The sequence below is a fragment of the Dromiciops gliroides genome, chromosome 1 (genome assembly GCF_019393635.1).
Source record: "Dromiciops gliroides isolate mDroGli1 chromosome 1, mDroGli1.pri, whole genome shotgun sequence".
NCBI lineage: Eukaryota > Metazoa > Chordata > Mammalia > Microbiotheria > Microbiotheriidae > Dromiciops > Dromiciops gliroides.
In genome coordinates, this window is record NC_057861.1 from 537,383,696 (window position 1) to 537,408,664 (window position 24,969).

Here is a 24,969-nt window from a genome sequence, read left to right on the forward strand (position 1 = left end):
ATTTATTAGCTCTGAGACTTCTGATGCAGGTTTTTTGTACAGACTGAACAAAACTGCACTGGGTTTTGGATCTTTGTCTTTGCAAGAAACTGAGGCACAAAGAAGCTTGCTCATCGAGTTTGCCTACAACCACAAAGGAGGTCTGTGGCAGAGCTAGGATTAGAAGGCACAACTTCCTGGTTTCTTCTTGTCCTGTGCTCAAACCACTTGACCACATATTCACCTCCTGCTGGTAAAGCATTTGGGGGGCGGGGAGGTACATACAATGGCCAACAGAAGCTATAAACATGGACAAGCACAAATATTCAGATGCCTATTTGATGCAAGAGAATGGGAACAGTCTTCTCCCTAAAGATCTAAGCATGGAATGCAGTACTGATAGAATGTTCCTTACTGGGTTTGGTGTTGTAGGAGATATAGAAGTGGTAGAAGAAATAGTTTCCCTCCATTGAAGTTACTTTCCCTAAAGGAATAAAGGTTTTCTCCATTAAAGATCTCAAAATTTGCTAGGAGGGACAGTGCGTATGAAATGACAGAAGAATTAAAGCCAGAATTTTGTTGAATGATGAATTGTGTGGGTAAGTTGCAAAGTGCTATAGGAATTGGGAGGAAGGACATAATGAAGGGCTGCCACCAAGGTCTCATGGAGGAAATGGGTCTTAAATTCTGAACCTCTGCCTTCTCATGAGTCAATATTTAGCTCCCTGGGATTAGCAGAAAGAACACTGAACCTGGAGTAAGAAAAGTTGCGTTTAAATTCTTTGTCTTCTATTCTTAGCAAGAGTCTGGAACCCATTAAAAGGGAAGCTTTGTGAGAACTTAGAAAGGGAAGCTGAGACAGCATGATGTGAAAAAAAGCTGACCTTGGAGTCAGGAGGACCTGGGTTGAAATCCCACCTCCCTCATATGCATACTGGTTCTATGACCCTAAGTAAGTCATTTTAATTTCTTAATTCCCCAGTTAATTCTTTAAAACTGTACCATCCAGGGACAGCTAGGTGGCACAGTGGATAGAGCACTGGCCCTGGAGTCAGGAGTACCTGAGTTCAAATCTGGCCTCAGACTTAACACTTACTAGCTGTGTGACCCTGGGCAAGTCGCTTAACCCCAATTGCCTCACTAAAAAAAAAACCAAAAAACTACCATCCAGAGAATGTATGGCTCTGCATTTGGTTGAAGTTTTTTCACTGGGAGTTCCCTCCCTACACCAGTCAAATAAGAGGTTTATTATAGTAGGCCAGCAGTCAGTAAAAATTTATTAAGTGCCTACTATGTGCACAGTACTGTGCTAAGCCCTGGTAAGATAAAGAAAGGCAAAAACTGTTCCTTCTCTCAAGGAGCTCACATTCTAATGGGGGAAACAGATATTTGCAGACAAGATATAAATAGGTTAAATTGGAGATCACTCATGTAATCCATATACACAAAATGGAGAAACTTGGGCTAGACAATAGCAAGGATCTTAGGCAGACAGAGGTGAGATGATTTGCTTGGGGTCATAGAGCTGGTTAGTACACGAGATAGAATGTGAACTTGAGTCTTCCTGATCCCAGGTGCAGTACTCTGCCCACTATGCCGCCCCAATGCTGATTCCCCAGTCATGGTGGTGGTGATGGTGGGGTCTTCAAGCAAAAGCTGGCTGGCCACTTAGTGTTAAGAATGTTGTAGAAGAGATTCTAATTCAGGTACAGTTTGGGCTTAATGCTTCCTAAGGTCCCTTCCAACTTCATCTCTGACTTTTATTAGCTGTATGATCAAGGACAAGACCCTGAATCTCTCTGAGCTGCAGTTGTCTTTTTGTTGTTGTTTTTTTGTTTTTTTGTTGTTTTTTTTTTAGTGAGGCAATTGGGGTTAAGTGACTTGCCCAGGGTCACACAGCTAGTAAGTCTTAAGTGTCTGAGGCCGGATTTGAACTCAGGTACTCCTGAATCCAGGGCCGGTGCTTTATCCACTGTGCCACCTAGCCGCCCTGTGCAGTTGTCTTTTTATAAAATGTGAATGATGCTACTTACAGAGAGTTATCTCACAGAGTGGTTGTTAGGAATTTGCTTTGCAAAACCTATTGTTATCTACTCTAGCTCTATCCTGTCCAGTCCAGTCTTTTGGGGGGTAGGTGTGACTCAGGCTAGCATCCCTTTAGGTTTCATAGGGGAATGAAATGACTCACTTGTCAGTCATTCAGCATTTAACAAAAGGAGGTTTACTAGCCAAGGCATACAAATGATATTCAAGAAGCATTTACCAGCACTTAACTTAGGGTTGATAAGTCTCTCTCCTCCCCAACCCCATCTCCATATGGAAATGTCTGGTCAATAGAGCTTGATGTGACCTGGCTTTGGCACAGCTGCCACCTGGGCAGGCCTTTTTATGATCTTAAGTAGCTAACAAGCCATGTCATTATGGTCAGAGGCTCCTGGGAAGTTGCATTAATGGAGGCTTAGCTTGGACCTTGGCTCAGTCAAGTCTCAGGGACAGCTTTGTGGCTTCTTAGAGAAAAATTAAGCCTAATCTATGTAACAGTAAAGTGTGTGTGTGTGTGTGTGTGTGTGTGTGTGTGTGTATGACTCAGATAGAGATCCAATCACACAAACCATTTCAATCCCTGCCATGTATAAGGCCCTCAAGGAGCTCATATAATCAATACTGTAATTGGATCCTTTCCATGATACTTGAGTTCATACTCCTTCCTTCAGAATGATTCTAGAATAAATCTCTTGGGTCCTGCATTCTGTCCCTAAAGGTAAATTCCTCTGTACTTTTTGCTTGGAGACCCCACCATCACCACTACCATACCCTACCCCATGACTGGGGTATCAGCATTGGGGCGGCATAATGGACAGAGTACTGGATGATAGACGTGATTAGAGTACTTTCCTATTTCTACGCTACAGAGATGTAATTACTGCTACTACCATCACCACCACAACCACCACCACTACCCCTACTGTCACTACCACTACAACTACTACCACTACCAACATCACGACCACCACCACCGTTACTACTACTACACATGTGCTTTTATCAAAGTGGGGATTCCCTCCACCAGTGCAGCTCACATTCCCTACCACATCTCATTCAACATCCTCATGAATTGTTTCAATGAATTCTATCACCCTGTGACCATCTTTTTGGTGATAGTTAGTTCTATAGCTAGCTGGGCTCATCTTTAGAAGAGAGACTTTCGATGGGCTTTTCAAGCATGGTGAAACCTGCCAGAGCCAGCCTTTCCTCTGACAGCCTTAGAGGGATCCTAGGTCAACTCTACCCCTTTAAGAAATATCCTAATACTGATACTTTAGTGGAAGATACCTGTATAAGCTGGCTCTTAAAATTTCCCTCCTCCACTAAAAGGATGGAATATTAACAAGCTTCATAGAAAAGGACCAACCTTGTTTCCAGTGCAGGAATTTGACTAGTTGATCTCCCCACAAGTTCCCCCCACCCTTAACCTTCCAACTCCAGATTACTGACTTGCATTTCCTCCCTTGTTAAAGAAAGATAATGAATCATTTTAGCTACTGGGCCATTTCCCTTGGTTTCTGTCTTGGGAGGAGAGATTTCTACAAGGCTTTTTTACTTTCACCTCCTACACAAGAACATTTTTGATTCCTCTCAGTTAGTATAATCTTCTCTTAAAATTACTTTGTATCTATTTTAAATGGACTTCTCTGCCTACATATTGTATCCCTTCTTTGGAATGTGAGCTCCTTGTGGGCAGGGCTGTGTTTTGTTTTTGTATTTGTATCCCTGGTGCCTTGTTGTCCTGGTTCAATCCTTTTCAGTCATGTCTGACTCTGTGTGACCCCATTTGGGGTTTTCTTGGCAAAGATATTGGAGTGGTTTGCCATTTCTTTCTTCAGCTGATTTTACAGATGAAGAAACTGAGGCAATTGGGGTTAAGTGACTTGCCCAGGGTCACACAACTAGTAAGTGTCTAAGCTATAGATTTGAACCCAGGAAGATGGGTCTTCCTGACTCCTGGCACAGCACTCTTTCCATTGCTCTGCCTAGCTGTTCCCTAGAATGCATATCATGCCTATGGTAGGTAATTAATGCTTGATGAATTGCATCCTAATGCAAATTAGCCTAGGTGGTTCCTAGTTCAGGGAAACACTATTTGGGAAGTGTGCTTGACCATCCAGAGATTTTTTTCCCCAGTTTTTTTTTTTTTCAAATCAGAGGGTTGCCACTAATTTTTTGGTTTTGTTTTGTCTTTTTAAAAAATGGCGTTTATTATTTTTTTTTTAAATCAACACTTAGGGCTTGGTTTGGCCACTTCTGATCCTTCCTGATGCTGGGGAAGATGCCCAAGTCATGAAAAAGGTTTCACAGCCCCTTCTTTCAGCTCACTACCTATTCTTGGGTTCCCCTTCTCTTGCATAAATGTGTTACAGCTGGCTTGTCTCCAAGAGTGGGGACATGTGGAGGCAATTTCATGAAGGGAAAAAATTAGGTCACTTTCCAGTAACTGGAGTTCTCCAAATATATTGTCTTGGCAGATTCAGTCATCCTCCCTACATCCCTATACTAAAGTTGCTTTTGTACCTGTCTACCCATAATAGTTTGGTTAACATCAAAGAAGTCCCATTCCTTGCATTACTTACTGATCATTGACTTGCCAGCATCAGCAATGGGGGGGGGGGAGGAGGCAGTGTTGGGACAGGAAGGGAATGGGACCTGTTCTGTATTTCCAGTAGTGTATTCTGACTTCCTGGCTGGAGTCTCAACCTCAGGAACATTATGCATCCTGATGGGACAATCCCATGTCTATGGGAAGTCTGGCAACCTGAGCCACTTTGGAATTCCAGAATGAATGCATTAGCTCTTCTGGCCTCCATCAATCTAATCACATTTTCCAGCTATGTGATGTACTGAATGCAGGGTAGGGCTTTGGGTGTGGCCCTCTGGAGGAGCCATGTTCAAAAGGCTCCTTACAGATGTGGGATGAACTTAATTTTCAATATAAATAGGAAGGTATGTGTAAATGAATAAGTTATAAAGTAGGAGTGCAGGCAAATGCCACATTGAAGGAATCAAAAGATTCTTTGGATACTCCATATGGAGCCTGGGATGAAATAAATAGGATCCTGGGTCGTCTATTTGAGTTATGGGGATATATATTATAATAATTACTGTTATTACTGCTCACGGATATGAAATTGCCTGAGTAGGATAATCTAACCTCCACATTTCACCTCCTGGGCCTTACACAGTTCCTTTTGTTTATTTCTTTCTGTAAATTCACTTTTTTCTTTTCAGTGTCGGCAATAAAATAAAATAACCCCTGAACATGTGACCCAGATTGATGGGAACAGCTAGTCAGAAGCATTTCCAGGGGAAGCTTTCATATGCAACGTGGGAGGTTTCTTAGGATGGCATTTTATGACATTGATGATCCTCATTTTTATTGTAGGTGGGGGTAGGGAAGAAGCTTGGCATTTGCATAATTGCATCCAATAAAAAACTTCCCTGTCCCCCCATTGGTTACCTCTGTATCTTAAGAAGAATAATGGTCTATTTTCTTTCATGGACATTGTGGGTAGGGGTGGAGGTGGGGAGAGTGATTTTACCTAGCAGGAGAACATTTCTTTCCTAAATGTATCCTCAAAATGGGTCACTGAAAGGGAGGGAGCCCACTTGTGCAAACTCCTAAGCTGACTAGAACCACTGGTAAACAAATGCCAAAAAATACCAGTTTGAATTTAAATTCTGGTTTTTGAGAAAGACACTGGAAATGCCTGCTGAGAAGTGCATGTTGCCAAGAGCTATAATCCATTTTTCTAAATATAAAGAAATCTTTCTATTTGTTTTATTCGTGGAACAGAGCATTCTTACTTAAAAGATTGTTCCCATCCACCAATTTTTATGGCTTTAAAAAAAATCTGCTTGTTTAGTGCCCTCTTAGAGGTCTAATTCTTTCTTTAATTGTTTTCAGGCCTTTGTTATTTATAAAAATTGTCTGTGGTACCAGGCTTGTCTTGCTATAGTGAGGCTAAAGATATAGTTAAATCTCCTGAAAGTAAAAATCCTAGAAATAGGAAAAGTTCATCAGACCAAAGCTTGAGAACTGGCAAGAAGCTTAGAGGCCATTTAGTCTCGTGATATCAAACTCAGCTGCATATTTATTGGCTTAGAAAATCACAAATTGGCATTAACTATGTTGTATTGCATTTTCCTTTAAAATTTTGTTAAACATTTCCCAATTGCCTTGTTTTGTTTTGTTTTGGGGCAGGGCAATGAAGGTTAAGTGACTTGCCCAAGGTCACAAAGCTAGTACCAAGTGTCTGAGGCCAGATTTGAACTCAGGTCCTCCCGAATCCAGGGCCACTGCTTTATCCGCTGCACCACTTAGTTGCCCCCCAAATTGCCTTTTTTTAAATTTTTTTTTTTTTGTGAGGCAATTGGGGTTAAGTGACTTGCCTAGGGTCACACAGCTAGTAAGTGTTAAGTGTCTGAGGCCGGATTTGAACTCAGGACCTCCTGACTCCAGGGCCGATGCTCTATCCACTGTGCCATCTAGCTGCCCCCCCCCCATTGCCTTTTAATCTTCTTCAATCTGCACTAGGGAATTTCTTAGCCCTGCTGGCCAGAATTTGGACTGTTGGACAATTCTAGTCCAACCCCCTCATTTAATGAATGAGAAACTGAGGCCTAGAGATGTCAAGCAACTTGCCTAAGGTCACATAGGTAATGAGTGGTAGAGATGCAATTTAAACTCAGGTCCTATGACTACAACTCCTCTGAATTTTAACTGCCACTCAGGGTGCAAGTTAAAATCATTGATAGGTATGACAAGTCAAGGAAGATATTTTTCTCTAGTTTCCTTTCCTCCAATATTATTCTCCTCCAGGAAATAACTGTGGCAAAACAGACCTTCTCTACTTGCCTTTTTTTTTTTTTTTTTTGGTGAGGCAATTGGGGTTAAGTGACTTGCCCAGGGTCACACAGCTAGTAAGTGTCAAATGTCTGAGGCCAGATTTGAACTTAGGTACTCCTGACTCCAGGGCCAGTGCTCTATCCACTGCACCATCTAGCTGCCCCTCTACTTGCTTTTCTATCAATAATGTTTCTATTCCTTCAAGGTGTTCTTGGTGACCCAGTTCCTAGTAGTAAAGGTCATATAACATAAAGTTAGTATAAAGTTTTTATTGATTGACTTATACAAAAATATTAGTCAGTCAATAAGTTGTCAGCAACAATACTTGTTGGCTTGTGACTCAACAAGTATTTTGTTGTTGTTGAGTCAGAGATGACTCTTTGTGGAGTTTTCTTGGCAAATATACTAGAGTGGTTTGCCATTTCCTTCTCCGGTTCCTTTTATAGATGAAGAAACTAAGGCAAATAGGGTGAAGTGACTTGTCCAAGGTCACACAGCTAGTAAGGGTCTGTGGTTGGCTTTGAACTTAGGTCTTCCTGGCTCCAGGCCCTGTTCTTTATCACAGTGAGCTACTAAGTGTTAGAGGAATGGTTTGTATTTAGATCTTCTCCCTTCTATGTTTAGCACTCTATCCACTATACCCCAGCAACTCTATCACCTTAGCAGGAAGAAAACCAGCATTTGTCATAGAAGATAACAGACTGGATGAATTTAAAGCTGAACCAACTGATGCAGCTATAACTATAAAGCTGATGGAAGAGTCAGCAGGGATGTTTACCTTTAAGCAGCGGTACATCCTGGGGCAGCTAGGTGGTGTAGTGGATAAAGCACTGGCCCTGGATTCAGGAGGACCTGAGTTCAAATCCACCCTCAGACACTTGACACTAGCTGTGACCCTGGGGAAGTCACTTAACCCCCATTGCCCCGCAAAAAAAACCAAAAAAACCCAAAAAACAAGAAGCGGTACATCCTGTACTCTTCTCAAGACTACTGCATACTGTCACTGTAGCTCCCATAGCCTGGAAGTAAAAAACATTCCATTCCTTGTGAATCTGCTATGAAAGTGAATTTGGATTTTCCTTGCCTTAAGATCCTGGGAAGAAAGGACATCAATTTACTAGTCCTTCCCCACCCCACCCACCCCACCCATCTCAGGGAAGAAAAAGAAAAAAAAATTGCATATAGTGAGTGAATATGATTGGGTTATTTTCTTGTCTGATAATTAAAACATGTCTACAAACGTAAGATAAAGGAGAAAATTAGGGTATAATCCAAGCCAAAAAACCCCCAAAACAATCCACCTTTCCCTGAATTACCTAGATACTTTACGTATACATTTGCCTTCATTCTCTATTTTTCTTGACAAGAGGCTTAATGTTGGTTGCAGAGGAAATGTAACAAAATCATTTCAGAAGGTAAAATCCTTCAAGAAGTACCAGGATCTGGTTTGTGCTTTTATCAATCACTCTGTCTCCATCTTCTCTTTTCTATTCCTACTACTTTTTTCCTAGTTCAGACCCTTTGTACCTCTCAACTAGACTGTCAATTTAGCCTTCTGGTCTACCCACCTTTAGTCACTTGTATCTTGCCTACTTTACTTCTCTATTGCCCCAGTTTATTTTATACACTGGCCGGCCACCAGATTATTCAGTAAGCAGTGGGAAGCCTTTGAAGGATTTAGAGCAAGGGGCTGATAATGATCAGAGCTATGTACTATTGTTGTTGAATTCAAATCTGGCCTCAGACACTTTACACGAACTAGTTGTGTGACCCTGGCCAAGTCATTTAATCCTCATTGCCCTGCCAAAAAAAAAAAAAAAAGAGGAATTCCTAAGAACCCCTAACCCAACCCCCCACCAATTTCTCCCATAACAGTTTGGTATTCAATACCCACCAGGTTCTTTGTTTTACTGCCTCTCTCTCTACCTTGACCCCAGCTCTTCATTCAACCTTCATTGTCTTCCTCATTCTCTGTCTTCTACATCCAGTTGAAATTTCATCCTTCAAGGCTTACCTCAAATGGCACCTCTTTTGTGAATTCTTTCTTGACCTTTTGCTCCCCAGCTAGAAGTTTCACTTGGATTATTACTTTAATAGCTTCCTAGGTGGTCTCCCTCTTTCCAATCTGTCAGCATCTGTAATTCATCCTTCACATACCAGCCAAAATAATCTCATAAATGTATAGATTTGACCATCTCATTGCATTGCTCAAAAACCCTTTTGCTGTTGGGATAAAATATTAAGTCCTTGGTCTTATTTTTAAGGACCTCCATCATCTAACTACAACCTACCTTCCTAATGTTTTAACTTTTTTTTTTTAACTTTGTTCACTATTTTTACTTGAAAATACAAGACCACATTTTATGGAACAAAATAAACTTAGCTCACCACTGTATATATATAGGTAGTTATAGAATAAACATTTTTATTTACAGCAAGAAGAGAATGACCAATCAATCACCTTTTCAGCCTCAGGATGGTTGCAGACACACACTTTCATATACTTAGCATCCTCAGCAGAAGCTAAAGGAAAAAAAAGCTACTAAAGGGGGCAGCTAAGTGGCACAGTGGATAAAGCACCAGCCCTGGATTCAGGAGGACCTGAGTTCAAATCCAGCCTCAGACACTTGACACTTACTAGCTGTGTGACCCTGGGCAAGTCACTTAACCCTTATTGCCCCACCCCCACCCCCCAAAAAGAAGAAGCAGCAGCTAAGGAAAAAGAGCTTCTCTTATCAGAAGCATATTTACAGATTTTGTATTTGTGGGACTCTTCACAGATGCCAGGAAGACCCAGATGCAAATTTTGCATCTGATACATACTGTCTATATGGGCAAGTCACTTAACCCTCAGTATTCCTGGCAATTCTCTAAGACTATCCTTTGCAGAAAAGATGCCAATCTGCTTTTGGTTGAGGGAATTTCTTCACCCAGGAGTTTCTCCTACAGTGAAATTGCAAATTCGATTCCGGGCTTCCTTTAAGTCCCAGCTAGAATCCTCCCTTCTATAGGAAGCCTTCCCCAATGCCTCTCACTTCCAGTAACTTTCCTCCATTAATTATTTCCTTTTAATCTTGTGTTTCCTTGTTTTGTCTGTATTTGTTTGCACTTGCCTCACATTAGATTGTAAATTCCTTGAAGACAGGGATTATCTTTTATCTCTTTTTGTATCTCTAATACAAATTTGCTTATTGATTGATTGGGGCTAACTATAGATTGTAAACTCCCTGAGGGTAGAGATTATCTTCTTGTCTTTTTGTAACTTCTAGTACAGTACGTAGTCCCTTACACATAGGAGGTGCTTAATAAGCATTTATTGATTGATTAATTATCTCTATCCTCTTTCACTGATGGAAGAGCTACCAGTAGCAGAGTTGCAAATTTGGGGCAGCCTGGGCTGGTGCAGTGTAGACTGTTAGTATAACATACACTAGGCACACTGTCCCCCCTTTCCATTTTGCCCTATCCCACCTCCATGTATCTTTGTGTCTTAAACTTTTTCCAGTTGCCACCTCTTTTCGCCCAAGAAATTTTTATGTAACCCTTGGGTAAATAGGTATATAAAATAAGTATACATAACCTTTTAATGTTGCCAAAATTTTCGTGACCCCCCACATTCAGTTATGTGACCCCATATGGGGTCATGACCCACAGTTTAGGAAGCTAGAATCTAGAAAATGGGAATCATAATGTCTTCTACTTCCCAATGTTGTTATAATCATCCACAGGTTTGTAAATCTTAAAGAACTGTGTAAATACTTTCAATTGGTCAGCTGTATCCAACTCTTTGGGACCCCATTTGGGGTTTACTTGGCAAAGATACTAGAGTGGTTGGCAATTTCCTTCTCTAGTTCATTTTACAGATAAGGAAACTGAGTCATGGGGTGAAATGACTTGCCCAGGGTCACACAGCTAGCTAGTAAGTGTCTGAGGTCAGACTTGAAATCAGGCAGATGAGACTTCCTGACTCTAGAATAGAGTCTTTCTGACTCTATTCACTTTGCCACCTAGCTGCTATATGTAAATGCCAGCAATTGTTGTTTGTGATTACAATTTCATAAGCAAGACAACGTGCAAAACTATAATATAGACCCTTTTATAGATGAAGAAATTCAGGCACAGTGGGTGCCTAAAGTGATATTAAAGTGATATGTATAGGGGGCAGCTAGGTGGTGAAGTGGATAGATCACTGGCCCTGGATTCAGGAGGACCTGAGTTCAAATCTGGCCTCAGACACTTGACACTTACTAGCTGTGTGACACCACGTGGGCAAGTCGCTTAACCCTCATTGCCCTGCAAAAAAAAAAAAAAAAAAAAAAGAACTGCGGAGTATAGATGCTAAATGAACCATACTATTTCTTTTGTTTTTGATGCTGTTGGTTTTTTTTTCTATTTTGAGGTTTTCCATCATTGCTCTGATTTTTTTCTCTTATAACATGACTAATGCAGAAATAGGATTAATGTTATTATGTGTGTGTGTGTGTGTGTGTGTGTATAACCTATATCAGATTACCTGCTGTCTGGGGGAGGGAGGGGAGGGAGGGAGAAAAATCTGAAATTGTAAAGCTTGTATAAACAAAGGTTGAGAACTATCTTTACATGTAATGGGAAAAAAAATACTTTATTAATTAAAAAAAAAAACACCTCACAGAAGTGAGGTAGGGCACCAAAAAAGAAAAAGAAAAAGAAAGAAAAAAGCAGTTTCAGTCTTAGCCGAGGGAACTCCAGGCCCTGGTCCTTGCTCCTATCTTGATATCTAAGGCCATATTCCTGGTTGTGCTAAGCAGGATGCTGTCACTAAGCAGAGAGTCTGAAATTTGGGGAAGTTCAAGTTTTTATCCCTGAATTCTCTGAACTGATTGTAGAATAGATTTTGTCTTCTAAATAGCTGATGGAATGTGTGATGTACTGATGACTCAGAGAAGGTGGTATAAGGTCCTAGTCTAAAGTAGAACCTTCTTACCACCACCCCACCCTCCACCCCCAAATTCCCTTGTGTACTAGTAGCTAAGCCCATTGGAGGTAAACCCAGGCTGCTTTCTATTTGATGTTGCCCTGGGTGACTTTGTCATAGATTTCCTTTCAGCTACACTCTGTGATCCCTTTACAAATTTGTCCATTAACCTGTGTGCTGCCTAAATTATTTTTCTTCTCTAATAACTAGAAGAGTGATTTTTTTTTCTAATTATTATTTTTTTTTTTTTTTGGTGAGGCAATTGGGGTTAAGTGACTTGCCCAGCGTCACACAGCTAGTAAGTGTTAAGTGTCTGAGGTCAGATTTGAACTCAGGTACTCCTGAATCCAGGGCCGGCGTTCTATCCACTTCGCCATCTAGCTGCCCCCCCCCCCCAATTTTTTTTTAAATGACAAGGTCTCTCTATCTCTTCCAGGTTAGTCAAAAGCTAGATTTCATCATGATTGTCATGGGAACTTTGACTTTCTCCCTTTCTAACCTTAGGCCCCTTTGTCCCCTCCTTATGCAGCCTAGTATCTTTTCTCTCTCTCTCTCTCTCTCTCTTTCTCTCTGGTGGGGGCAATGAGGGTTAAGTATTTGCCCAGGGTTACACAGCTAGTAAGTGTCAAGTGTCTGAGGCCAGATTTGAACTCAGGTCCTCCTGACTCCAGGGCCAGTGCCCTATCCACTGAACCAACTAGCAGCCCCCTAGTATCTTCTCTTACTGGGACTTACCCTATTGATTCTCCACTTATTGCAGATACCTGATTGCCATTAGCCTACTTCTCCCTCAGAATTCCTAAGCTCCAGCCATCTGTTGACCTCAGTCTCCCCAGGGAAAAGATTACAGGCCTTCACCATCATGTCTGTCTGGCAAGAATCATTTTTTATAAAGTGAACCTGGGATTTCATTTTTATAGGCAACTCCCAGAGTCCCTGAGCAAGTATATGTCAGAGGTTACACTGGAACCCAGGTCTTCCTAACTCTCAGATCCCTTGTTTGGCCTCTACATCATCCTGCCTCTCCGTAGTGATGATGACTCAAGTTTTTATAACGTTTTATAGTTTTCAAAGTGCTTTTGTCATAGTGGTCCTGTGAGGTGGGAAGAGAGTTCATATTTTATTATCTCTGTGTTACAGACGAAACCTCAGAGTTTAAGTGATTTACATAGCTAGTAAGTGTTAGGATTGAGCTGAGAATTAAAACCAGGTTTCTGTAGTTCTAAAGGATATTCTCTCTGTTTCCTCAGTCTCTCTCTGTCTCTGCCTCTTTCTCTCTCTCTCTCTCTCTCTTTCTCCCCACCTCCCCCAGATATGCAATTTCACTGGTATTGAGAACTCTTAGTGAGGAACATCTTCTATCAATTCAGATTTGCTCCTGTTATGTAATTGACAGTCAATTACTTTTCTGGGCTGAAAGGGGAAAGGAATAAGCATTTATATATAACACCTACTATGTGCCAGGCACTATGCTAAGTGCTTTCCAAATATTGTCCCATTTAATCTACAGAACGGTGCTACTTTTAATCCCCATTTCACAGTTGAAGGAATCAGGGCAGACAGAGGATTGAGTGGCTTGCCCAGTGTCTCACAACCAGTAAGTGTCTGAGGTCAAATTTGAACTCTGGTTTTCTTAACTCTAGGCCTAGTGCACTCTGTTCACTGGGTCACCTAGCTGCTGGAGACACTGAGAGGTCAAGTGATTCAAATATTTTATGAGAGGTTGCCTTCTTGTCCCCTAAGGTCAGCTAGCTCTCTTCCACTAGGTCATATCTGGCTCTCAATTCTTTTTTTTTTTTTTTTTTTAGTGAGGCAATTGGGGTTAAGTGGCTTGCCCAGGGTCACACAGCTAGTAAGTGTTAAGTGTCTGAGGCCAGATTTGAACTCGGGTACTCCTGACTCCAGGGCCGGTGCTCTATCCACTGTGCCACCTAGCTGCCCCCTCAATTCTTTATCCTTGGTGCAGATGGGGGTTTATAGCTCCCTCTGTTGTGTCATTTTGTGACAAATGTCTAAACAAAATGCGAGGGTTCAGAAATATTTACAAGGAAGGGTTGGCAGAATCATAGAAATACCCTGTCTCTGAGCAATTTTCCATGGGGCAAATCAGTTTTCTTTTAACCTAGTAGTGTGGTTGAGGCTGGTAGATGAACTAGGGGCATTGGAGTAGCATTTAGCGTGCTAGAGAAAGCACTTCTGTTTTCACTGTTTACTCGGGCCCATTCTGAAGAGGGTTGGTTTTTGTTTTTTTGTACAGTGGCTTTTCTCTTGGAGTACAGTGAGTTGTTCTTGTGTTTTGGTCTGGAGGACATTGCCTTTGGGGAGGGGTGGGGGAAGGGAAATCACTGGGAGAAAAGAAAAACCCACCCAGAGAGATTTGATTTGGGTTCCTGATTCCATAAATTGAACTCAGAAAGGGTCAAGTATTTCCCCTGGTGTGGAATTCCCTAGTGGTAGCTTTTTTGTATGTGTGTGGACTCCTAACGGGAGGGTAAACTGAGTGGGCACAACTCTTCTGCTGAATTCCGTTGTCTCTGTTGGAAATACTTTCCTTTTGTTACGGCTCATACAGGGCTGTGTATATGCACTGTGTGTGAAATGTCCCAATCAAAAGCCAATTCTCCTACTAAATAGCCATTATATGGTGTGTTTCTGCTGCCCCTAACAACATTGTATTCAATAACAGTAGGAAAAAGACTGAATTTTCCACAGAAATACCACAGTGGTCCAAATATTGGATGAAGATCACTTTGGCCTCCTGCTAGATTTCCTTTAAAAAAAAAAATACATTTTCTTATGAATCTCGTGGTGTAGTTAAGTCTTCAACCAAGAGAGCTAATCTTTAAGAGAGGGAATCAGTAAAGTTTTCTGAGCAAGGAAATGACATGGTCAGGCCTGTATATTTGAAAGATCATTTAGCATGTGTGTAAAGAATGTTTTAAAGAGAGGAGAAAAACATTTTAAATTAAATTTTAAAGAAAAGGAAAAAAATACAGGAGTGACTGAAGGCAGGAAGACAGCCTGGGAAGCCATTATATCAATCCCTCCTACTATACTCAAAACATTCTTCACATGAAATCCAATACCTAGGAATATTCCTAAATTTGAGTATAGTAGGACACGGATCTGATTCTATTCTTCTGGTCTCATAACCTCTCTGAAACCCTAGTTTTCTCATTTGTAAAAGGAGAGTTGAAAGAGACCTTTGAATGTTCCAGGAATATCTAATTTAACACCTGTATGATTCAGCCAGTGGAGCAGATGAAGTGGGCAAGAAGCCTTCAATGATAGCTGCAGATGAGGACAATCCAGGGATCATCTTTCAAGGCCCATCTCAGGCCCTACCTCCTCCAGGTAGATTGCCAAGGGGGCAGCTGACATTCATCCTGCTTTATCCCAATCCTTGCCTATTGCTTAGCTGTCACTTATGAATGTACACCATTCGTGCCAGCTTGTATTTAATTTAGAATATCATTGTACTCTATTATTGAAAGTAATAAACACAAAATGTTTAGAAAACAATGCCAGGGCAGTTAGGTGGTACAGTGGATAGAGCACCAGTCCTGGAGTCAGGAGGACCTGAGTTCAAATCTGACCTCAGACACTTAACATTTACTAGCTGTGTGACCCTGGGCAGGTCACTTAACCCCAATTTCCCCCACAAAACCCCACCCAAAAACACAAAAAAAACCATTTAGGCCAGGGGGACAGCTTGGTGGCACAGTGGATAAAGCACCAACCATGGATTCAGGAGGACCTGAGTTCAAATCCAGCCTCAGACACTTGACACTTATTAGCTGTGTGATCCTGGGCAAGTTACATAACCCTCATCGCCCCACAAAAAAACAAACAAACAAAAAACCATCTAGGCAAGACCCTCCACCTTCAAAAAAGATTATGGCTTATATTGAGGGCTCAGATGATGATGGTTAGTATTTTTTTAGCAATAAAGTTTTTTTTTTGGTTGGTTGGTTTTTGTGTGAGGCAATTAGGGTTAAGTGATTTGCCTAGGGTCAAACAGCTAGTAAGTGTTAAGTGTCTGAGGCTGGATTTGAACTCAGGTCCTCTTGACTCCAGGGCCGGTGCTCTATCCACTGCACCACTTAGCTGCCCCAATAAAGTATTTTTTAATTAAGGTATATACATTTTTTCAGACACAATACTATTGCGTACTTAACAGATTACAGTATAGTGTAAACATAACTTTTATAAGTACTGGGGAACCAAAACGTTTTTGTGCCTAGCTTTATTGAACATTTGCCTTACTGCAGTGTTCTGGAACCGAACCTGCAAAATATGCCTGTACATACTTTTTCTGATAGCAGCTAGATGGCACAGTCTGGACTTGAAGTCAGAAAAACCTGAGTTTGAATCCAGCCTCAGATATTTTTAGTTGTGTGACTCTGGGCAAGTCACTTAAGTGCCTCAGTTTCCTATGTGTTAATTGGTGCAGCAGTTTTTGTCTTCTGATTGCATATGTCAAAGACTGTCTCTTGATTTACAATTGAGAAAACCTTAGTCCTATTTATTTCTCTTCTTTGTCTTCCTTTGTTGTCTCTGGTCCTAGACTCTATTCAAACTGAGAGGCAGACAACACCCTAAGTGAGAGCCCAGATCCCACTATATACAGTGGAACCTTCAGTGTGGCTACATATTATACTTACATTGGTGTTGGTCTGCATTAATGATAACAATAGTAATAGCCAACATTTAGGTAGCTCTTCAAGGTGTGCAAAGAGTTTTGCATATATGATTTCATTTGAGCCTTACAATAAGTCTGTGAGGTGATGCTAATATTATCCCTATTTTATGGACACTTAGACTAAGAAAGTTAAATGACTTGTCTAGGATAAGGCAGGATTTGAACTCAGATTTTTGTGGCTTCAAGTCTAGTGCTCTATCCACTACACACTGCCTAGCTGTCTTATTCGAGAGCCTCTGTGCTAAATCTAGAGTCAGAAAGACCTGGGTTCAAATCCTCAACCTGACAATTTATTGCTGTGACTGTGGGCAATCCAGAATCTTTCCAAGACTTGGTTATCATTCTCATCTGTAAAATGAGAATGATAACACCTGTCATTCTCACCTTATAGGATTATTGTGAGGCTCAAATGAGATGATATAACACATTTAAAGTACTATATAAATGCCAGCTTATTATTTATTGTTATTTAAGGACCTATATGTTCAAATAAGCATCCAAGAAACAATCTCTTTAAGTGGGGTATCAGAGTCTGCTTTAGATGCAGTGGGCTATGCAGCCAAAGACTTTCCTTCTCTAGATCCCTAAGGGAACAAGCAATCTATAAAGTTACCTAGCTTTAATATGGAAATATGTTTCATGTGATTTAACATGGATAGTTGATATCCTATTGCTTGCCTTCTCAGTGGGTATGAGAATGGTTGGGAGGAAGGGACAGAATTTGGAACTCAATTTAAAAATAAAAGCACTTAAAAAAATAAATAATAAATTGAAATGTTTCAAGAAATAAAGTTGGGGCGGCTAGGTGGCGCACTGGATAGAGCACTGGCCCTGGAGTCAGGAGTACCTGAGTTCAAATCTGGCCTCAGACACTTAACACTTACTAGCTGTGTGACCCTGGGCAAGTCACTTAACCCCAATTGCCACAATTAAAAAAAAATAAAATTACTTAGCTCTATTAGGAAACATAGAAAGGGGAATGTTTGAAACACCAGGGACCAGCTGCATCAAGCCTTGGGAAAGTGGAAGAGGGACATGGTATGGGGAAGTAGCATTAGACAGAATATAGGTCATTGCATTTAATATAAGGAGTGTATCTGAAGGGAGAGGTAGGGCATAGAAGAACAACACAGATTATCAAAGAGAGTTCAAGAGATGGGGATGGGGGCGGGATATTTGGAATCTGGTAGAGAAGACTGACATCACTGTAGAGAGCCATGAATAGGGATGAAGGCCACTTTTTAATGGTCTTATAGTAGTAGAACCTTTCCATGAAAGGGCCTCTCTACAGGATTGGGTGGGTGATTAGCTGGGCTCATCCTGCTAACTGGTTTGATTTTTGAGATAATCTTTTTTGGGGGGGGTGAGGCAATTGGGGTGAAGTGACTTGCCCAGGGTCACACAGCTAGTAATTGTTAAGTATCTGAGGTCAGATTTGAACTCAGGTCCTCCTGAATCCAGGGCCGGTGCTCTATCCACTGTGCCACCTAGCTGCCCCCAATTTTTGAGATAATCTAATGGACTCTCATGCCTGAAATCTCTAATATTGCATTATTCTTTCTGGGTTAAACATTGCCTCCTGACAAGCCCTGCTTGAAAAATACATTACTCTGTAGGGTAACACATTGATCAAAGACTGATTTTTACCAAAGGCTTCATGGGAGATATTAGAAGACCTCTCTCCTGTCCTTTACAGAGGTAGGAGTCCACAGATGCGAAACAGTGCGTATAATTTGTGTGTGGGGTGGGGGTGGGGGTATTTGGTTTTTGCGGGGCAATGAGGGTTAAGTAACTTGCCCAGGGTCACACAGCTAGTGTCAAGTGTCTGAGGCTGGATTTGAACTCAGATCCACCTGAATCCAACACCAGGGTTTTATCCACTGCGCCACCTAACTGCCCAGAACAGTGCATATAATGTCAGTAATATATATTCCATTTTGCTGACTTGTTTTTTCTTCCTCTTTTTCTCTCTCTTTAAAAAAGAAATCTAATAAGCAGGTGTATGCTGAAACAAGCCTTTTACTGGCTTTAGAGAATCAATTGTTAAATCTTTAGCATGAGCTTTTATACCTCAGAAACTGGCAAATGCTACAAATGACTTGATTTATTGTTTTGTTTTTGTATAGTGTTAAGAAAGTGATAGAATGTTAATAATGCAAATTAAATTTATATCTGTTGTGCATATCTATTTTTTTGCCCTGGAGACTGAGTTGTTAAATATTTAGCAGTACATCATTGGTTATAAGGGGTAGCTCTCTGGGAGGTTAGAGGAAAAGGATACAGAGAGAATTTTTTGGAAATTAAAAAAAAATATATCCCCCAAAAAAGATCCATAAAAATCTATTTTTTAAAAAAGCCTTTCAAGGGGGCAGCTAGGTGGAGCAGTGGATAAAGCATTGGCCCTGGATTCAGAAGGACTGAGTTCAAATCCGGTCTTAGACACTTGACACTTACTAGCTGTGTGACCCTGGGCAAGTCACTTAACCCTCATTGCCCTGCAAAAAAAAAATGCCTTTCAGAATTAAGGGTAAGGTAGGAACAAATTTATGCTGAAGATTGAGGCTGACTTTACAGTTTTGCTTGAGACAACTTTTTTGTGAGTTGGCATGCTTATCTGGTGGGTAATTGTTTAAGTAGAGCAATCAACCAGGGAGAGGTATGTGTGGGGAGTCATCAGTCACTCGCTTGGTTGAGAGTCTCTACCATTGTGTGACCCTGGGCCAGTCATTTTACTTTCTTATGAATGAGAAAACATTCCCAAAGTGAGGGAGTTGGATTGGGTGATCTCTGAGAATTTTTCCATCTTTAGAAGGAGTACTAAGTTGATAGAAGGGATTTTAATTTTAAAGATCCCAAACAACAATTCCCCAAGTTTCCTGTCTTGTTATTCTTGAGAAATCGAGTACAAAATCTTTCTTCCTTCAACTTTTTCAGTCTACCCTGTTAAGAATGCAATTGCATTCAGATTTATGGAGTTGCCTAACCTGGAATAGGGTCCTTCCTCTCCTCTGAGTATCAGCTTACTTCTCACTTCTTGCCAGTTGTGTGGGAGTTCAGTTAATGCAGTCTGTTTATTCATCCTGGTCATCTAATTAGAAGTGCCCCATCCCTGCTCTCTCTGTGTGCCCTGGATGGAATGAGCAGGAATTGGATGTTATGAAACTTGGACTAAAGAGCGCAGCCTGGGAGGTGAAATACTCTCTGACTTATTAAATCTATTGAAGCTTTTCTTGAACGGACACAAAGTCCTTAAATTTCTGTTTTAGCACATATAAAATGTTGCTTCTTTTTGGCTTTCCAAATTAATTTTAAATGGAGAACATCAGTCCAATCCTTGGGATAATTGAGGGGAGGGAACCCCCAAACCTCGACCAAGCCATCTCTTTTAAAAATATGCCCTACTAGTAGTGTTTTCAGTTATTACAAAGATCATCCTTCATTGATTTCAATCACAACAGCTTCCCCGATCGTTTGGAATACATTCTCTCTTCAGCACATACACCCATTTTGCTAATGGGTACTATTCTTTGAGCTCATTGACACACAGAGAAAATAAAGAATGCATTGTGTCAATTTATAGTAACTGAAGCTGCATAATAGTGGCATAATAAACAATTGGTACTATTCTTAGATTGAATTCGAATTGCACAGTCAATGCATAGTACGTCAACCCACATAGGTTGAAAGGGAATCTTGTCCAAAGGGACCTCTGGTCTGATACAGCTTAGCAGAAGTAGCAGAGTCATAGTGGTTCCATTCATTCCAGAGACCCAAAGCACTCTAGAGCTTGCTGTTAATAAGAGAAAAGACATCAATATCAGTGTTTTCCAGAGGGCATCAAAATTCATTCAGGAGCTAGTGGGACCAGAAAAAAACATCGATGGGGGTGGAGAGGTGGAAAGAGATACAATGGGGGTGGGGAGTAAAAGAATAAAAGTTGAGTGACAGAAAAAAAGTGAAATTAAGTTCCCCCCAATCATTCAATTTGCTCTCTCTTAAACACTTATCACATTTGAACATATCATAGTAATCTGTGTCTGTTATGGTGTTGTAAGCTCCTTGAAGACAGCAACTATGTTAGATTCTTTTTTTTTTTCATCTTTATAAGCCCATTGCTTAGAATGATGCCTGACTTACAGTGGGTGCCAAATAAAGGTTTCCTAAATTTAAGATGAATATTAGGAGAGAGTCTATCTTTAATATTTTAGGAATCAGTGATGGCGTATTTTCAGAGCTGGAAGGAAATTTCAGAAAACCTTTCTGGACCACATTCTTCTCTTCTACAAAATGAGGGATTGATTAAGAGGTCAAAGAAAGAGGGAAAGATTCTATATATACAAAAAATGATTAGAACATCACTTATCATGGCAAAGAATTGGAATGATTGATTAAAAGGTTGCAGAGGAATGTAATAGAATATTGTTGTCTTTAAAATGACAAACATGTAGAATTCAGAGAAACTTGAAAAGACTTCTGGGAACTGGTATAGATAGAAGTACACAGATTAGAATAATGATTTATATAATGACCCCAATAATATAAAGGAAAATAACTTTGAAAGATTTGCATTCTCTGTGATCAGTACAGGGACAATCAGACATTGGAAAAATCAGTCAAATAAGCATTTATTAAGCACCTACTTTGTGCCAAGTATTGTACTTAAGCTCTGAGGAGAAAGAAAGTATCTACACTTGGGCAGCTAGATGGCATAGTGGATAAAGCACCGGTCCTGGATTCAGGAGGATCTGAGTTCAAATCTAGCCTCAGACACTTGACACTTACTAGCCATGTGACCCTGGGCAAGTCAAGAAAGTACACTCAAGAAGCTTACAATCTAATAAGGGAAAACAACACACACAAGGAAGCTGTAATGGGAGGTGGGGTGGGAAGGTACTTTCTGTTGGGGCCATGATGGAGAAATCTAAAGAAGTGTAGCCAGGTAGGAAATGAAGAAGCAACTGGCCCGAGTGCCCTCCTTATATAGAGGTCTTGGAAGGAGCTCTCCCTTCAAACACCCTTCCACATTCTACCCTTCAATCAGAGAGGTCCTAGGGGCTGAGGGTACCAATGATACGTGAGTTCCAAGGTTGATGTGATTTTGCAGGATGATGAGGTTCCTGGGGTCCTGATAGAGAAGTCCAAAAGGGTACAACTGGGTGGGAAATGAACTAAAAACCAAAGTGTTAGTCAGTGGTTCTCCCTGTCCCTTCTCCCCCACTCCCTAAAGAGCTAGTGGGCTACAGGTGTAGAATGAGACACATATTTTCAAGCCAGGCCAATGCATTGATTTATTTTACTCTATAATATTTATCTGTACTTTGGGGGGGGGGGGTGAGTAGGAAGTGACAGTACTTTTTAAAAAGAGTATCAATAAAACATTTTTTAAAAATCCAAACAAAATGATGAGGTGGCCAGAGTCTAAAGCAATAGTTTGAGGAACTGAGATTAGAATCTCTGCCATAGCTCCAGTAATCTTTGGATTTATTAAAGCATGTGTTTAAAAATCACTCTCAGGAGTCAGATGGCCCTGGCAGAAAATGTGTCCTTTTTTTTGTTTTGTTTTGTTTTGATTTCTTTTTAAGCTCTCAATTCTGCTACTTCCCAACCTCGTTAAAATTATCAAATAACTATTTTGGGGGTTTGACATTGCTGTTGAAAGGGTAAAAGTATGCAAGTCTGACTTGCTCATTCTGTATTAGAAGAACCAGAAAGAGAGGCTTGAAACCAGTAACTTATAGGAGGAAAGAAAGAGAAAAAGAAAGAAGGAAAAGAGAAAGAACAAAAGAAAGAAGGGAAGGAAGGAAGAGAACAGAGAGAAAAGGAAGAAAGGAAAAAAGTCATCCAATCAATACAATCAGTGTTTTCCAGCTAGGAGACTTGAAATTCTAGCCACAGAGCTGGCTGTCACTCTTTCACGATGGAGGAAAGATGCTGTCAGACCATTGTTTTCTTTGCTTCTATTCTAAATTTTGTTGGAGCATGGGGAAGAGACGAGAAAAGGGGGGAGGATTATTGACTGCTTAGGTTAGTTGCCAGGGAAAGGAATAGTGAAAATCTCTAACTTGTCTTCCTCCCTTTCTGTCTCTCTGCTCATCTCTTGTAGGTGTACGTGAACATGGAATGGGTGACCAACATTGGAGAGGGAGGCAGTTTTGGAGAACTTGCGCTGATCTATGGCACACCAAGGGCTGCCACTGTCAAAGCCAAGACCGACCTCAAACTTTGGGGCATTGATCGGGATAGCTACAGGCGCATTTTGATGGTGAGTCTTCATCTAAACCATAGCTAAGTTGGCCAAGGTTGTTGAATTTGGAACTGAACTTGCAACATAGTTAAATATAAGCATTTTACCAACTTCAGTTTCTTCCCTGGTCATAGAAACAGCATTGGGGGTAAGTCTTATTTGCATTAATAATTCCCTGGACATAGAAGCAGCACTGTGGGTAAGTATTATCTGCATTAATAATATCCAGCATTTCTGTACCACCTACTATGTGCTAGGCACTGTGCTCAGTGCATTACAAATATTATCTCAACCCTATGAGGGAAGTGCTATTATTTATCCTCATTTCACAGAAGAGGAAATTGAGGCAGATAGAGGTTAAGTAACTTGACCAGGATCACACAGCTAGTGTCTGAGGTAGAATTTGAATGCTGGGTCTTTTGATTCCCAAGACTACTGTTCTTGCCATCATCCCATTCTGCCTTCTAAATGAAACACTGTGTAGCAAAATGTTCTCATAAAAGGACATGGAGGGCATAAATTAAATTCATTTTACTTTGATTTTATGAGTTGAAGGCTGCACATAATTCTGAACTTGGCAAGAGTTTTATGAAATTATTATAATAGGATGAGAACTGAGCTGCATTTAAGTACCCTAATCCCCATGCCCCCATTAGATCTCTCTCCTCAAGACAGGTAGATGACACAGTGGATAAAGCACCAACCCTAGATCCAAGAGGACCTGAGTTCAATTCTGGCCTCAGACACTTGACACTTGACACTTGCTAGCTGTGTGACCCTGGGCAAGTCACTTAACCCTCATTGCCCCCCCCCCCCAAATATATATATATCCTCTAAATGTTCACTTATTGGTGTTCCTTTGGCAGTCCACTTCATCACTTCAATAGGTTATAGTGAATTTCTCCATTTGATGTCTTGGATACAACAGAGATAGCAACAGAACTGTCTCATGGCCCTAATCTGGTCCTACCTCATGGGACCAAATTTGATAACTCTTCCTCCTCATTCAGTCATTCCTCTGACAGCACTAGACTTTCCATCTGTTAGCCATTCTTTTTAACTGCGCTCTATCTGGAAAATAATACTTTCCATGAGCACTAAATCCCCTTTTTAGAAAAACAGCACTTGACACATATCCTGCAAATCCCCGAGACTTTAAGATTCCTTTGTCCTTTAGCATCAGACACACGTTATGGGGCTGGGGGGAGAGCAGAGAAGAGAAATGTTACAGCAGTGAAACAAGACCTAACCTTTCCAGGAGAAGGGAAGAAACATGGTTGGACAAGGGGCAATGTCAGTGGCTTTCATATTTTCTCTCCCCTTGATGAATCTGATGGGCACCATGTCAGTAATGGGAGTAATGGAGGCCTGGGATTGGGATGCTATCCTGGAGGCTTCCTGTTAATTTTCCTGCTTCTTTTCTTTGAGGACAATGGTGATTCTCCAGAGGTGCCTTGGAGAAATGAGAGACTGTATGTATCACCTCTAGTCTTACTGGCCTGGTCCTGTTTGCACAGTAGGATTAATATCACTCTGTAAGGATATTTCACCCCCTCAGACTTTGCACAGTAGATTCTGTCTAGTTGTTTGGGGAAAGTATTTAAAAAAAAAAAAAAAGGAAACCACTTTAAAAAAAACCAAACAGGGGCAGCTAGGTGGCACAGTAGATAGAGCACCGGCCCTGGAGTCAGGAGTACCTGAGTTCAAATCCGACCTCAGACTATTAACACTTACTAGCTGTGTGACCTTGGGCAAGTCACTTAACCCCAATTGCCTTACAAAAAACAATTTAAAAAACAAACAAACAAACAAACAAAAAAACCAACCAAACAAACAAACATTAAACCATGATGTGTGATATTTGCCTGTTAGACTCAGTGAAAGCCAGGCCCAATTTTTATTCATCTTCCTATTCTTATACATATATTATATAATGTTTTTTATATAGGACTGTTCTGGGATTGTAAACACATTAGTTTCTTCAAACAGGAACATCTGGAGAACTTTTTCCTTCAATAGGGAATCCTCCTTCTATTTGGGATCTTCCAAAGTTCATTGCTTGTGGTGAGCAACATCTCCCTATTTGATGTCTCAGTTTCTGAGGCCAGATCTAACCCAGAAACTTTTTAACTCTTCCCAGCTGGCCAGTTCATCAAACTGCCATGATTTTATCAGTGCCGAAGCTTCCT

General features: G+C 40.8%; 1 protein-coding gene across 1 annotated transcript in view; it reads left to right on the top strand.

Moving 5' to 3' along the window:
• The window catches only part of PRKAR1B (protein kinase cAMP-dependent type I regulatory subunit beta), a 267,398-nt gene that overhangs the window by 166,662 nt on the left and 75,767 nt on the right, over positions 1-24,969 (top strand). The window contains exon 7 of the mRNA XM_044000797.1: positions 22,640-22,798. Coding sequence (XP_043856732.1) covers positions 22,640-22,798 — 159 coding nt within the window. The remainder of the gene's footprint in view (positions 1-22,639; positions 22,799-24,969) is intronic.